The sequence below is a fragment of the Amblyomma maculatum genome, chromosome 9 (assembly GCF_055883805.1).
Source record: "Amblyomma maculatum isolate TAMU_Amacu chromosome 9, ASM5588380v1, whole genome shotgun sequence".
In the NCBI taxonomy this organism is placed as follows: domain Eukaryota; kingdom Metazoa; phylum Arthropoda; class Arachnida; order Ixodida; family Ixodidae; genus Amblyomma; species Amblyomma maculatum.
This window is the reverse complement of record NC_139352.1, coordinates 22,638,891-22,654,995: the sequence shown is the minus strand read 5'-3', so window position 1 is coordinate 22,654,995 and position 16,105 is coordinate 22,638,891. Positions and strand designations below refer to the sequence as shown.

Sequence of the window (16,105 nt, the reverse complement as noted above, 5' to 3'; positions counted from 1 at the left end):
GTTTGGCCTCGTGAGTACCAAGCGATAGTTGAAATCGGATGCTGTACCAACGATCTTCCCGCACGAGACGTGAGCTAAACCTCCCGCTCCGTCGGTGCTGACACGGCAAATTCTTTGTGCCACCGTCTGAAAAGTATGCTAAAGTCTGTTGATCTCTTTTGTAATACGCGCTTAGATAAAGGAATGTCAAAAAATAGCCCTTACTGGCCATACTTGATCTGCAGCGAGCTTCTGGTAGGTGTGGTAATTGCGATACAAGAAAACTTCTCGCAGCCCCGTAGCAGCTGCCAGTGTGACACAGCTCATCCGATCTCATACCCTAGCTCCGCTGCTAAGACATCGCCAAAATTACACCTTTCTTTTACTACGAGACAGTTGGGTTCAGAGTAAAATAGTTGCATGAATAGACCATATACTGTGGTGCCGATCAATTAGAAAGCGCCGTCCACTGCGGCTTCAATGTGAAACAGTTTAGGCCTAGCGACGACTAGAGGGTAACGCACGGCAGTAGCATCATCGTCTGCCGCTTTCGCGGACAGCACCGTTGCGCTAAGCTTGCAGCATATGGTACGGCAGGCATCGCGAATTTGTTGTCTACTTTCTTATGCATCATGGGTCTGGCATTTTTCCACTCGCTTCTTCTGACCCAATTGGCCATGCATGCCGAGTACTGGTTATTTCTTTATTTTGTTTTATTTTCAATTGCAATGGATTAACGAATCCTCAAGGACGACTCTCCGAAATCAAATAGTATGTACCAGACAACGCCGTGACAGCTGTTGACATTCACACTCCTCGACAGAACAGCAGCGGCATGCGCATGGCGCAAAGCAGCTGTCTCCTGGCCCCAAGCGGGGGTTTCAGTTTTGGTTCATGCTTGCTCGTTGTTTAAAATGATTGCTTGCGTGTTGTAATAAATGATCGGAGAGTGACGTTCATTAAAGATCCTGGGCATGCGCGTGCCGCTTAATTCAAAACTACATGGACGAGCAGATTTGCGGCAAACCTACGTATTCGGGACTTGCTTGAATGTGAAAGGCAGACAGGGGGGAAGTTCCGTTTAGCTGTCTTTTTGGCCGGCATTGCTTTATGTTGCACGCATTCCGCTTTGCTGTCTTGTATGAAACTCTAAAGCAGTATACAATGATGGGACCTGACAAGGGGTGTATGACAGTACAATCTTGAATTAACATTTTTTGCCTGTGCCTGATTTTTCTGCTGTATTTCATTCATTTCAACATTTTCTGCAGTCCCAATGACTGAATTAGAGATTTTTTTTGTGTGTGTGTGGTTTCTTAGCATGTTCTTTCTGAGAAATAGGCATGGCTCTAATTTGCGAGTCACGAGGAAGAACGGACAGAGTGCACGCTGACTCGCATCTAAGTAGTAAGTTTTAATGAAGATTAAATATGTGTAGCAGGCACGAGCTTGATTATCCCTGCATGATTAAGAAGTTCTTCACAGCTTTTTTTGTCTTTTTTCCTTTAGCACTTTCTTTAATTTAAGATGAATGCCAAACATTTAGCCTGGCTTTTAATTCATCGGCTTGTCATGTTGTGTTGTTTTTTACTGTTTCATTTGTTCACCTTGCACAAAGTACCAGGACCTACGTTTTGATTGGTCACAGAGGACCTTGTGACCTTCTGTCCTGTATCTGGCGAGAATCTGGTTTGTTTTCTTGCTTTTGTTGTCTATAATGAATTCAGGTGAAGATGAACGAACGTAAGGGCGAGCAGGAGAGGCTTCAAGGGGAGCTGAAGGAAGCCCTCGAACGGGTCGAGGAGGTGCAGCCGATGTTGACGGCGGGCCAGAAGGAGTATGCGGCCAAGAAGGAGCAGATCCGCGAGAAGGAGCAGGAGATAGCGCGCACTGAGCGCGAGGTGGCGGCCAAGCGGAAAGACATCCACCGTTTGAGCACCCGGATCGCGGAGCTCAACTCCATCGACCAGAACAAGCAGGCCGAGGAAAAGGCACGCCGCGAGGCAGAGATCAGGGAGCTGGAAGAGCAGAAGAACGAGCTGAGGTCTCGTATCCGCACGGCTGAACATCACTGCACGCAGGTCAAAGCGTCGACGGTGGAATGCTCGGTGAAGCTGAAGGATATTTGGTAAGGCTTCTTTCTTAGGGGAATAACTACATAACACCGGTGTGTCAAAGAATTGTAACATTAGATGTGTAAATGCACTCACCACCTGCAATTGTAATGGGGTGTGCATGATCGCTGCCACATGTGGGGCTGTGTACATATCGTCCAAACAAGTTGCTGCATAAACAAGCTCCTTGCGGAGCGTTAGAAAACGGCGTGGGCGCGTTGCACGTTTATGTGACGCTGCGAACAAGACAAATCCTGCCAAGCTCAACTGGCTAATCTTTGAGCATCACGATCAGAGTACAGGAGAGATAGTGGAACCTTATCTCATTGCAAAGAAGGCCTTGGAACTTGCATTTCTAGATACTATCAGCTAATCACATTTTTTGTCTTGTTGCTTGAGCATTTTCTTTTTCTTTTTTTTTTTTTCAGTAGTATTTTCCTGCCCCCCCCCCCCCCCCCCCCCCCCTTTTATTCTGAGCTTTGAAATACAATGCCTTTGATGTTAGTAAGCACTCTCGTCTGTGGTCCTTCATCGGCTTTGTATGCCTTATCATTCCTTATAAATCTTTACCAACATGCCCAACTTTTTGCCCTCCTTTTTTGGGATTTTTTGTTTTTAGACATCAGACATTATTTATTTCATCATGAATGTATGCAACAACATGAGCAAGCATCTGTTGTTCCCATAGTCGAAGCTAGTGTAGGCATTCACTTTGGAACTCAATGTTTACATTGTTAACAGTCATGAAAAGAAGCTATTATGACGATACTTCCTGTTATCAAAAGTTATACCTGTGTATAACTTTTTTCAGCCTTTTTTTAGTTTATAAAAGCTCTGTTTTCTGTGAAAGTAGCGATTTTGCGATTAGAGTGCATTAACGTGTGGATACAGGCATACATCTTCTAACCTTGTGTTTGGCGCATGGGAGCTACAGTCACTAACATGCCATAAAACCCATTATAACTAACTAGACGTCTATTTGTTTTCGGTGTCCCTTTGAAGGAAGCAACGATAGCAGTGCTACCGCGTTACCAGCTTCGCCAGGTTTTGCTTAGGAAGCCAGCAAACACTCCAGCAATGGAGAGGAGTGTTGCAGCATGAAAGGAAACACCGTATAACATCTTTTATGCTGAGACCCTGCTGTACAACATGATTTGGACAGACCTAGCTTCAAGTGAAGCATGTGAAGCAGAACTGCATAACCAAAATACTTTGTTGGGCGAGTTGGTAAACATTCATTGATAATAAACACAGTGCAAACAGGAAAACATGGGACAAGATAAAAGGAAGCTACAGGACAAGCCCTGACTCACAACTCAGCCTTAGCCTTTAATCCAAGGCCCAAAATACAAATGGGACGAAAATGAAGCCTTTTCGTGTGAAACATCCCTGGGTTCATATGCTAGTCAAAAAGTCACTTAAAAAAGAAACCTCTTTGCTTGAAAGAGCAAGAGAAGTCTTGCCTCACTAATGTTGGCAAAAGTTATTCTGTAGACATTGCATTAACTGCCTTGCTCAAGATGAAGAGGATCTGCCCTGCTATTCGAAGGGAACGAGAATCTAGGAAGCAGCAATGTGGTGCGTAGAGACCCATTTGTCAGATGCAAGACCGGTGTTGTGTACAGGTTTCCGCTCACTTGCGGAGACTTTTATATAGGACAGACAGGGCGGTGTATCAACAGGAGGCTACAGGAACTCCGGAACAAGTTGGAAAGTGGCAAGGACAAAACTTATCTAGTCTCCCATTGCCAATCTTGTGAGACAATGAAGGAGGACAAGAAGTGTACTCCCCTAATGACCTTGTTGTAATTTTATATCGGTGCAGAGAGAAGTGGTAGAAGCATATTTTATTTCAGAGGACATCAAATGGGTCAGCAAGACTTCTCTTGCTCTTTCAAGCAAAGAGGTTTCTTTTTTGAATGACTTTTTGACTAGCATATGAACCAAGGGATGTTTCACGCAAAACGGCTTTATCTTCGTCACATTTGTTTTTTGGGGGGCCTTAAAGGCTGAGTTGTGGGTCAGCACTTGTCCTGTAACTTCCTTTTATCTTGTTTCATGTTTTCCTGTTTGCACTGTGTCTGTTATCAATGCAACCTCATAAGGCCCCTTCGTCTCTTCTAGGCCTTGTACCAGCATGCTGCTTCACTTGAAGTCCTGCTTTGTGACCTTGAGGGGCTTCTTTTTGATGTCACCATGCGCTATAGCAGTGGCAGTTCAGGCTTCTGAACCAGGGCAAGGCTGATGCAAACCTGATGCTGCATTTGTTGGCACGTTCGACTTGCAGTATGGGAGGGAAGCTTTGGATGTTTTAGCTGTTAAGAAGTAGACGCTTCAGCTTAGCAACTGCAGTATGATTGTACTACACAGGCTGATTGTAGTGCAACAGAAAAAGGATGACTGACAACGGGAGGAGAAATAAAACCGGCCTTATTTGGCTGGCGTAACCGGCTTTTCAGGTGTTACACGCGTGCTCGTCGGCAGCTACGAGATTGACCTTGGCCCTCTCTTGCAGCCGCGAACAGACGGAGCTGAAGGACCAGAAGACGGCCATATCGGCTGCCATAAAGAACCTGCAGTCTGGATCGAACCACAGCCTCCATCACTTTGGTCGCTACATTCCCCAGTTGGTGCGTGAAATAGACAATGTGGCGTCTCGCGGCGGCTTCAGGAAGCGCCCCAAAGGACCACTAGGTGAGTAAGTCCGTTCGTGTCGCTGTTGAAGGCAATTGCACGCAGTTGTGGAGCTGTTACAGCTTTACAGGATGAGGGGGGTGGGGGGGGTGAATATGTGGACACATTCAGTTTTTCTTCTTTTTTTTAAGATTTCTTCTTCTGACAAAATGCAGAAAAGAAAAAAAAAGCAGTTTAGTAGATACCTCGAAATCTATATTGAGTTATTCTGTGGAGGTATGAGACGTGGGAACACTTCTTGTATAAACCAATACATGCAGCTTGATAAAATCGAGAGCCCTTTGTTATCGAAATTTTCAAATACAAATCGATTACAAATATGAGAAAACAACTGCCTCTCAGATATCGAGTCGAATACCCCACCAATGAAAAAAACAAACAAAATGACAGAAATAACAGCAAACATTTTTCATCTTATTTCAGAATGTACACGGTATTAACAAGCAAAATTAAACGAGAATTGCACAGAAATATATAGCCTATTCAGAAGTCTAGTATAAATTTTTTACAGGGTTTCGTATATACCTTTCTTTTTTTGTACAAGAAGGACCTGCATGAAACCAAGTGGAGCTGTCATATTGCTGCTAATACAGTAAACTCTCGTTAATTCAGCCTTCGAGGGAGCAGAAAAAATGTGAGAATTGACAGAAAACTTATGTTATCGAATGGGTCTGAAAAAAGTGCCGAAAATCGGTTTCGTCGCAGCAATTTTAGATGATACCCAATCCGCCTTTTGCGCGAGGATGTGGCGCCATCATGCGGGAGCGGGCGGGAAACACATTGAGCGGCAGTGTAGCAGACGACGCGAAAGCGCACCATACGAAATGGCCACGCCAACGCTGGTAGAAAGCGAAAGCTTCCCCCCTTTTTTTGGCCTCGGAGCGGAAAGTAGTGACAGTGATTGCAGCATATCATGTTCACGCAGTATGGGGGAAGGTAGAGCGTTTTCACAATCCACTCATAACGCACGTACGCATATACTATCTTCGTATTGTAAGAGCGTGTAGCGCGGGCCGTGTTCGACGTGACAGAATGAGACGCTCTCAGCGTGCAGGTTTTTGGCAGACAGGAGAGCGTGGGGGCAGAGAGAGAGAGAGAGAGGGATCTCAAAGGGCAAAGCAGCCAGGGGTTTGTTGATGCTGCAGAGCTAGGTGGAATCGTCTCCTGTGACTTTGAGCGGCGCATATGCACGGGGTGTCTTGAGTTACCGAGCACAATGCGGTCACCGCGGCGCCGGCATGGTGCAATGGGCGTCGCTTCCTCCTCGCGTCATCTACAACCGTGCAGCTATAGGATTTCATCCATGAAGATCGGCAGAGAGGCACATATACACACCCCGTGAAAAGGGCATTGTCCCGGCCGGAATGCACACCTGCAGGAAACGCGCTGCATTTTTCTGGCAATGGATGATTCAGAGCTGTAGCCAGTTTCTGGCCTCTGGAGCCAGAACGGATGTGGTCGCAGTGGTGAAAAGGTTCTCGGTGCGCAGAGAATGGTCATTCTGTTGTGAAAGGATCTCCAACGTTTATTTCTGCCTCCGCCGCGATTTCTGAGGAATCAACAACTTGGTGACACATGTGAATCTCCTACATATCGGATGCGCATCTCGGTCAGGAACCAACCCTGTTCTACGTCCAGAGCGATCCACTCTGCAAGTGAACGAGCATGAACTCTCCAGGAGACTCATTTATTGTGCCGGGCGGTTTCCTTGCCATTGCAAACGGTTGGACGTAGACGACCATTATCAAGCTCCCTAACGAAGTGCATCTGATTGCGTACACCAAAGGAACAAAATCCGGATGCTTTGGCGTGCACGAAGGCGAGCCTTTAATTTAAAAAAAAAATACTGTGCGTTGTGCAAGAGTGTCAAGTGCGTCATATGCTCCGAGCGGCAAAAACACAGATACTACAGGTATGTATGCATCTAAGCGAAATAGGCATGATGAAAAGTACCTACTGGAGTTTTCACCCAGGCTGTAGCGCACCAGTGATAGCTGCAATGAGGATTTCTTCGGTGCGTGATTGCTTCAGTTGCACCGGGGCCTGAAGGCGATGTATTTTGTCCCTTATCTTTATGTGCGAAAGGGCTAGGTAGCTTAGATATCACAGGCGGCTGTGTGCGCTAGGCCGTAATATTTAGCATGTTTTATCGTGACTGCCACCTCACTAACAAGAAAAAAAAAATACGGCGTTTTAATGCACTGCCGTTCGCGAGCCTCATGACCAGCTCAACCACTCGGCTCGCTAACGGCGGTGCATCACAACAAACACCCTTTTTTTCTTCTTTTTAGTCAGGCGGCAGTCGCGATTAAACATGCTAAATATTACGGTCTAGCGCACACAGCCACCTGTGATATCTGCGCTACCCGGCCCCTTCGCACATAAATAAAACAAACGACAAAATACATCGCCATCAGACGCCCCGAACAAATGCTCATTGCGGCTATCACTGGTGGGTTACAGGCTTGGTGCAAACTCCGGTAGATACTTTTCATCATGCACATTTCCTTTAGATGCATACATACCTGTAACGAAGTGTTTTTCGCACAGTCGAGAGCACGCAGTCGGCTGCCAAGGTCGCCCATTCACGTCTTGACGCTTGGTTGCCCTAATCCAAGCTTCACGCCGTTGCAGGTCGCGGCTCGCCGAAGGAAACCTAACTAAACGCGTCTTGCATCCCGGCACGCCTCGAGAGTGGCAGCCGTAAGTGGCACAGGTGGTTGGCATCGTTTTACCGAGGCTGTGAACGTGACCGCGCCTCCAGCCCCCGTGCGTTGGCTATGAGTGCGGCGACGAGAAGCGCCGTCGACGCCGCTCAGTGTGTTTTCATCAGTCGCCGCTGGGGCTTCGCGCATGCGCAGAAAACTCGCGGAAAAGGCGGATATAGGTGGTCCCTCTTCACAAACCGGTCCCGGCGCGTTTTGAGAGTGCTTCACCGCACGGCCCACTCGGTTAAGACTTTTCGCTGTATTCGGCAATTTTCGAGCATTCAAAAAAATTCGGAATATCCAGTTTTTCAAATGCAAATCGAATAACAAGCCGGCTCCATTCGTATTAGAAATTTCGATTATTCACATACCCCTAATTATAAGTCTGTTTTTTTCCTGATATTGTTTCAATTTGACTATTGTTAACTCTTCTGTTTGGGCCAATTGAGACATGGGGAAAAACAGCAATATAATAATGCATCATTTGCTCTCATCCCAACTCTTGAAGCAGGCTGGCTTTGATGGTGCAGCGAATCAAAAATGTGTATCGGTGATTATATTGCAGCTTTTTTTCACGCTCACGTGACCTACACTTCAACTACAAGTCACGGGAATCTTTCAGCTGGTGAAACCGGTGCAGCACACAGAAGAAATTCAATTCTAAATTATTTAATGGTCGTAGGTGAATACTGTGTGGTAATTCATCTACTCTAATATGTAGCGCATCGTATTAAAGAAGGAACCACGCAACTAAAGCTAGGTATGTAGAGCCCCTTTTTAGAGCGGGAGCTTTTACTACTCCCCTTCATAGTTTCTTCGTCGTGTGTGCGTGCTTGACCTTGAACCGAGGAGAAACCATGTGGCAGCTATGACGTCACTCAGCCGCCACCAAAACCTAGGTAACCGTGCGCTCGCCTCTGCCTAGTCGTATGACAACCATGACGTCACTCAACTACAGCTACGCTGTAGCCGTGGCGCTCGCACTGTCTAGATAACCTCCGCTGCTTCTTAGCCCTTGCCACCGGAGTGCTACAGCTCTAGACAGTTTAATGCGGCAGTCGTTATGAATGATCCAGGCAAGACTCCTTGTGAACTGTCTGCGTCTGAGGTTGCGAGGACGACGGACCAAATCCAATCATCCCTGTGGACGTAGCTCGCCAAGAGGCTTCCGCACAGAGATGAAGCAAGGTGGGTCGAGGGAAACGTGACGTCGCTTTCGCTTTGGTTACTTAGGTTTAGCAGAGTTAGACCTCTGCCTGATTTTTTTTTTTTTTTTTTTTCTTTTGATTTTTCTCAGGCAGTCTGATTAAGCTCAGGGATCAGCAGTGGGACCTGGCGACCGAGTGCTGTCTTGCAAGCCTGCTGCGTGCCTTCCTCGTCGACAATGACCAGGACGCCAAAACGCTACGCCAGATCATGTCCAAGGTCATCGTTGGAGAACGCAAGCCGTCCATCATTACCAGCTCCTACTTGGGACGGGTAAGCTCCGCCTTGGGCAAAAATTTGGCTAGAGTGCATTTTTGAAGGCCCTAGGGAAAAACAAAAAATAGTGGTGATTTAAGCATGGCTTGAACCTAGCGATATAGGGACAGCTGAGAGTGTTGCGGTGATTTCATAAATTTTCTTTATAATAAGAATAATAATAATAATTGGTTAAAGGAAAGCAAAGGCGCAGTACCTGTCACACTTGCTCTGTGAACAGCTGAACTGTGTCATACAGGAAGGGAGGAAGGTGGGAGTGAAAACAGAAAGAGATACAGTCGAACCTGGATATATCGAACTCGAAGGGGATCGCGAAAAAGTTCGATATATCGATAATTCGATATACTGAAGTTGGCTTGTGACGGCACTTACGATGCGAAAACACGATACCGTATTTGCTGCGTAATCAACCCACTAGCATAATGAACCCACTCTCCACTTTTGCACCCGAGAATTTGAAAAAAAAAAAAATGCGTTAAGGCCAGCTCGCTCACATGCAAGCAATTGAGTGATCTCAGCGACGAGCGGCAGCGACAGAGCGAAAAATTTCACTTGTTGGAACTTCGTCCCTCTCGCCGCTCGAGCCACCGCCACCGCGACAGTTCAATACAAGGTTTCTGTGTCGCTGCGGCAGAAAATCGCGAGCGTTTTATGTCGATGGCGCGCGTCACTCCGTTTCGGTCGTCGCATCCACAGCTCATTTCTTGGCAGTGTGCCAAGATGTTGGGCAGCGATAACGTCAGGGCACGTTTATCTTTTTATAGCTCCTCCGGTGGCGGGGAGCGAACATGGCAGACTGCCCGTGATGGCTTGATTGCACAAGCCTGGTTCGATTTATCACGTTGCGCTTGGGGCGGGCATCATGATCGCAGCAGCTGACGGCGTGCTTCCGTTGATTCATACTGCAAAGATAAACGGCTCCCGCCAAAAAAAAAAAGAAAGAAAAAAGCCTGTCGCTACTTCACGTCCGCAGCCGCCATATCTTACGCTACGTCGCGCGTACAGCACAACGATGAGAAAGAATGACTCTCGCAAAAAAACAAAAAACAGAGAGAGCTGCCGCTTCTTAACGTCCGCAGGCGCCATAACCACGTCAGTCGCCGCGCGCAGAGGGTTCGCAACACACGCTGGAGAAAGCGTCCCACGTATGTCTGAAAACGGGCTGAGCTGGCTTGGCGCATGCGTAGCGCGTGCTGAAGGAGAGAGATCGGCAAAAGAATGGGCACAGCCACGCACATGGCTTGCAAAAGTCATGTGTTGGCGCGCGGGAAACGATAACTGCAGATGCGCGCGCCTTTGGGGAATGGGCGCGGCACTGTCCAGAACTGTCCCCTCTCATTCCTTCTGTGCGTGGCTTGAAAACGTCACGCGGCAAACGGCCAAGGGTGATGCGATCGTCTTTGGGGAAGGCACACTTTCAGTGCGTGGTGCGGAGTTCGATATATCGAACGACCAGCGAAATTGAATTCGATATATGACGCGGCTTTCCTATACTTTTACATGGGATTTTCAAGGGGATTTTCCGTGAGTTCGATATAACCAAAATTCGATATATCCGGGTTCGATATAACCGGGTTCGACTGTAAAGGGGTGCCATAGTGGAGGGCTCCAGGGTAATTTCGACCACCTGGGGATCTTTAACATGCACTGACATCGCACAACATACAGCCTCCATCTAAACACAGCCAACTTAGGTTTTGGGGGACATTAAGGTGCCTTTTACTTTTGGGTGGACACTGCAGAATGGTGGACACATACACCTAATTAGGTCTGGATCATGTTTTCATATTTTTTCTTGTAAATTCTACATTTGTTTGTAAGAAAGGTAAGGCCCAGTATCTGTCAGACTTGAGGAAAGGGAAGAAGGTGGAAGTGAAAGCAGAAAGAGTGAAAGAGGAGCCATAGTAGAGGGCTCCGGAGTAATTTTGACCACCCAGGGATCTTTAACTTGGGCTGACATCGCACTGCCTCTCCGTGTAAGTTAGGTTTTGGGGAAAGGAAGGCGTAAAGATGCAGTATACTTTTGGATGGACACCACAGAATTGTGGACATCCACACTTAATTAGGTTGAGGTCATTTGAAGGTCAAACTCCCGGCCACGGCGACCTTGGCTCTACCTAGCTTACTGAAGCAAAATTGCTTGGTGGTTACGATACTCAGTAATGCATATTTTCAGGCAGCTGTTGGGTTGTCCTTATTCCACATTGGTTGAGGCACAGATTTTTGAGAGACTCGTTCCCAAACAGGCGTGTGTAGATTCGCTGAATAGATTGCTTTGGCTTTGGCCTTAGCGACATGACGGGCTGGGGTTGTAAGCCCATTTCTTTTTGGCCAGGCTATTCGTTAAATCGCTTGAGCATAATTTTGATGTTTTGCCGTGCCTCTTGGAAGACGTCCAAATTGACGATGCTCTGTATTTCTCTCAGGTTTACGACTACAGGTCCAAAGCCATGCGCTCACAAAGATACGTCAATCTTCTGGACAACCTGGTCATCGAAGATCCCGATGTGGTCAACTGTATCATTGATCAGGTGATGCTTCGCTTTGCTTTGCAATTTAGCTTTCACATCTTGCAACTTGGAGGCTTGTGCTTTGTTGGTGGCATTTACTTGTCTGTATTCCGCACTTTGTTGTTACCATAGGACTTCCATGCTCTGCGTTTTGCTGTAGAGGCTGGAAAAATGCAAAGGGAACAGGCCTCTGATGTCTACTGTAATTGCTAGCAGAGGAGTAATCATCATTAAAGCAGGGCTTTATACGTTTGATGCTGTAATTCCTTGTTGCCGATATCATGCAGAGGGGAGGAACTGTCGAGATGTGATATCCTCACGTATAAACATATGAGCTTCTCTCGGTTTTCTTTCTTTCGGCTGCTGCAGAGGGCGGTGGAGAAAATTGCTCTCATCGAGACCAACTCGGAGGCCAGGAATGTGATGATGAACCCCGGGACCGTCCCAGTGAACTGCCGAGAGGCCTACACGCGGCAGGGCGACCAGCTCTACCCAGCTCCAGACTTCCGCTATTATTCGGCGGGGAAGCGACGGGCTGAGCTGCTGAAAGAGAGCATGGAGGCCCGCATTCAGTGAGTGCCGCTACTCCCCTGTCACAGCACTCTACCTTTTGGGAAATAGAGAATTAATGAATGAGCTTACTAACCTCTGCCGGGTGCTGCTGTGGTAGACATTGCATGCCGTATTTGCATGAACGTAAAGCTGTTTTATTTTTTCTCGAGTCGCTCAACTCCGCAAAGTGAGCAGCTGCCCGGAAAAGAATATTATAGAAGGTATTCAGAGTTCAGCACTGTGTTGGTTCCTCCATATGCTACCGTGTTTGTATCCCGCGGTGCCATTTTTAATGCAGCATTGCTTGGCTGTGCAGTCTTTCGCCCAAGGAACAATTTTTGACCCATATTTTCTTCACTTAACCTACTTCAAGGACCTGCGTGTGTGCGGACCGGCATGTAATACAAGGTGTAATTTGGGGATAGCAAGAATGGGAAAAAAAAAAACATTTTTTTTTCTTCTGCGGATAGCATGAGTGAGGAAATCCCGTGTAACACACTCATTTGCATTTGCTTTTAGCCCTTGGCCAATACCAGGATGCAGTACAGTAAAACCTCGTTAATTCGAACTCGGTTAATTCGAAATTGCGGTTAATTCGAACTGACGCTCGGGTCCCGGCATGGCCCTATGTATTTCAACAGGAGAAAACGGCCGATAATTCGAACATGTCAGTATCCACAACGGTTAATTCGAACTAGGAGCCCGTGGCTCACACAGCTCCTCGCAGACAGAAGTTGGCCCATACCATGTACAATGCGCAGGAAGATTACTAAAGACACAAAAACAAAATCTTTCAAATCTACCCGCGCGCGAGACGAGGTGCGCACTCGACAGTCACAGCGAGCATTCCTGTGCATGCCGTAGCAGGTTTTCGCTGCCAAGTGCCGCCAGGCTCCATCACACCAACGGTCCGGCGCAAGCCGTTGCAGGTTTTGGCTGCACCGCGGTTGCTGGGTGCGCTTTTGACAAGCCTTTTTTCTTTTTGTCCTGCGGTCACGTTGTGTGCATAACGCAATTGTCGGTGTCGTGCATTTGTTCGTGCCGCGGGGGTCCAAGTTTTACCGTTTTCGTTGCCTCACCGCTTTGCCAGCGACGACTCATCGATTGTGACAGCCATGGCAAACCGCGGTAAATACACGGCAAATCATCGTGGAATACCGTCAAGCCGGAAACTATCAAAAATTGTTTCCGCAAGTGTGGCTTCGGTGACGCCCAGAAGCATGCAACGGGAGGTAGCGGAGGCTTCGTCTGATGATGACTCCGTCGTGCTCGACCGTGGCTACGCGGCTTTGTCGGAGGGTGTCGCCTTTGAAGCCTACATTGACGTTGACAACGGTGTGGAGACGTCTGGGCCCTTGAGTGATGAGGATATAATCGCGGCTGCATGTGCTCCACAGGGCTCACGGGTGGCGAACACGGCTGAAAGCGATGAAGAGTCTGACGAAGGCGACGATCCGGTGCCACCCCCTAGTGCATGTGAAGTAGCGTCGGCGCTCGATCTCGCTGCACGATACTTCTCCGCCGATGAGAATTCGGATCCTGCGCTGGAACTCTTGGGCAAGCTGCAGTCGATGCTTGTGGAGTTGCGGCACAAGAAACGCAAGCAAACGCACATTACCGATTATTTTTCCGTGTAAATAAACATGTTTTAAAGCTCGCTACTCACACGAATGCATTCCGGTTCTTGTTTGCGGCGCATGACTGACCGATTAGTCCCGTTCATTCGCCATTGCGGCTCGATTGCAAAAATTATCGGAATCGCCCTCCGTAAACGTGCAGTAGCGCCTAGCCCTCTTTACTCATGGTAATAAGTCAACATGTGGGCTCGGCCAGCATGGTGGGCCACGATGGCGCTCATTCCAGTGCCCGACTGTTAACTCGAACTCCGCTTAATTCGAACAATTTTCTCGGCCCCTTCGAGTTTGAATTAACGAGCTTTTACTGTATTACTGAAAGAGTCCCGCTGTGGCGGCGCAGCGGTTAAGGCGCTCAGCGGTCGTGCCCAAGGATGCAGGATCGCATCCTGGCCTCAGCGGCCGCTTTTCGGTGGAGGCGAAAAGCAAGGTGCCCGTGTGCTGTGAAATGTCAGTGCACGTTAAAGAACCCTAGGCGGTTCAAAATTTCCGGAGCCCTCCACTACGGCGTCTCTCATAGCCTGGGACATTAAACACCGTAAACCAAACCTTATTTCCGAAAAGAATTGAATTGTATTATGTACTAGTGTGTATTGCATTTAGGGCTGTTTTCAGTACTATGCAGCTATTGCAGTCTTACCTTTCTTTTCAACAATATTTTTATCAACTTTTCACAGGGAGAGGAAGGCGGAGCTTGCCAGTGCAGACCAGCGGCTGCAGGAACTGGATGCCGTCTACGCTTCGGCCCGGTCCGAGTTGCAGCAGGGTCAAGCGGAGCAGCGTCGCTTGAACTCACAGCTACAAACATTGAAGGACCAGGAATTTGAGCTGACCAACCACATCCGCGAGCTGCAGGCGGTCGAAGACGTCGAACCAACCAACATCGCTGTGCTGGTCAGTGCTCGACGGTGCTAGTGGTGGTAGCTGTGGGGTGTTGGTGGTGCATGGGTGGACTTGGGATGTTAAAATAGCACAAGACTAAAGGGGGCACAGGAAGTATTCAGGGACATAGCTTGACAGTTGCCTTTTTTTATTTATTGAATACACAGTGCTAATGATATGGAAGGCGCTTTCTTGGAAAGCAAATTTTGGTGCCAAGGTGCCAAGTCCAAGCTCTTCCCAGTGCTGTATCGAGTAAAATGGGGTTGGATCCCTCTCGGGGCATATAATATTGGGAGGCCTGCTTCATTCACTATTTACCAGTCACTACTCGCTAATCGATCGACCAGTGACACTATCAACCGTCGCCCAATCAATGAACCAACACTACATATATCATATGCACACCACGCAAGTTGGCCATCATTTTGCGGCATGTTTTTTGACTCGAGGCGTATCAGGTCAGTTTCTGTGGTCACCGCCATGGAGGAGTAAGGATGGCCTTATCTAGGAATTTGGGTCACACTGCAGGCACCCCATGTTCGCATTATGTATCGAGACGAACACATGCACAGTGTCGAGATTTAGTGCTTGCGTTTTTCAGAATCGGAGAGTACTACGCCATGTGTATGCATGTGTGCTGTCTTTTCTTTTGCTGCTGTTTCTGGCTCGGAACGCTCTATAAAATGGCGTGCATTCGCTGCTGAATGCAGGAGGAAGCCCTGAAAAGTTTGGAGGAGGACATTGGCAACTTTGAGAAGAAACTGGCATCCCTCAAAGAGCAGCAAGCAGAGCTGCGCGCGGAGCTGAAGGCATGCGCGGCCAAGCTGCGCGAGGCGGACGCCCACCGCAGCTCACTACTCAAAGTCAGCAACGACCTCAAGGTACTCTACAGCATTGCTCAACAAGGTGGGGATGGGGAATACACATTTGAAAGGAAGCTTTCTGCTAGTAGACGGCGTTGCAATAATGGTTTGTAACTACGGCTAGCCTTGATTGTTGTTTTTGAATCCTTAGATCCAGACGCCGTCTTGTGCCTAGTAATTTCCTCTCCCGTTAGTCCAGTTCTTGGGCTGAGGGGAGGTTGGTGACCGTTGGTATGCTAATGTAATTTCTTGGTAAGTTTGGGACCTGTCCTTCGATCTGGGTGCCATCTGTCGCCGAGAAAGTTCCCTCACTTTTTGGGCCTATTCTTGGGCTGAAATGCGGGCAACTGGATTTCAGGGAAGTCCAGAGTCTGCCGGAGTCCATATTAGGGTGATTTTCAATTGCTCCTCAAATGCGACGTTTACTTTGGGAGACACTGCCGCGGCCAAAATTTTGGACGTCTATCTTAGTACAGTAATATCCCTTTTATGCCGAACCGCGTTCGCTATGGGAAGTTAACAATACATGTGTTTGACAAAATAATTTCGGAAGAGTTCGTTATATTCAATAATTCGTAATATGCGTGTTCATTATATCGAGGTTTGACTGTATCATTAATAATTGACGTTACATCGGCCATAGGAATATTAGCTAGGGCGATGGCCACTTCATTTCCTCCTGGTGTA

At 47.7% G+C, this 16,105-nt stretch overlaps 1 protein-coding gene across 1 annotated transcript in view; it reads left to right on the top strand.

Annotated features, from left to right (window-relative positions):
• The window catches only part of SMC6 (Structural maintenance of chromosomes 6), a 67,803-nt gene that overhangs the window by 28,674 nt on the left and 23,024 nt on the right, over positions 1-16,105 (top strand). Inside the window, exons 11-17 of the mRNA XM_084578390.1 lie at positions 1,707-2,107; positions 4,609-4,787; positions 8,793-8,974; positions 11,404-11,508; positions 11,857-12,059; positions 14,351-14,567; positions 15,266-15,436. Of these exons, the coding sequence (XP_084434516.1) occupies positions 1,707-2,107; positions 4,609-4,787; positions 8,793-8,974; positions 11,404-11,508; positions 11,857-12,059; positions 14,351-14,567; positions 15,266-15,436 (1,458 nt within the window). The remainder of the gene's footprint in view (positions 1-1,706; positions 2,108-4,608; positions 4,788-8,792; positions 8,975-11,403; positions 11,509-11,856; positions 12,060-14,350; positions 14,568-15,265; positions 15,437-16,105) is intronic.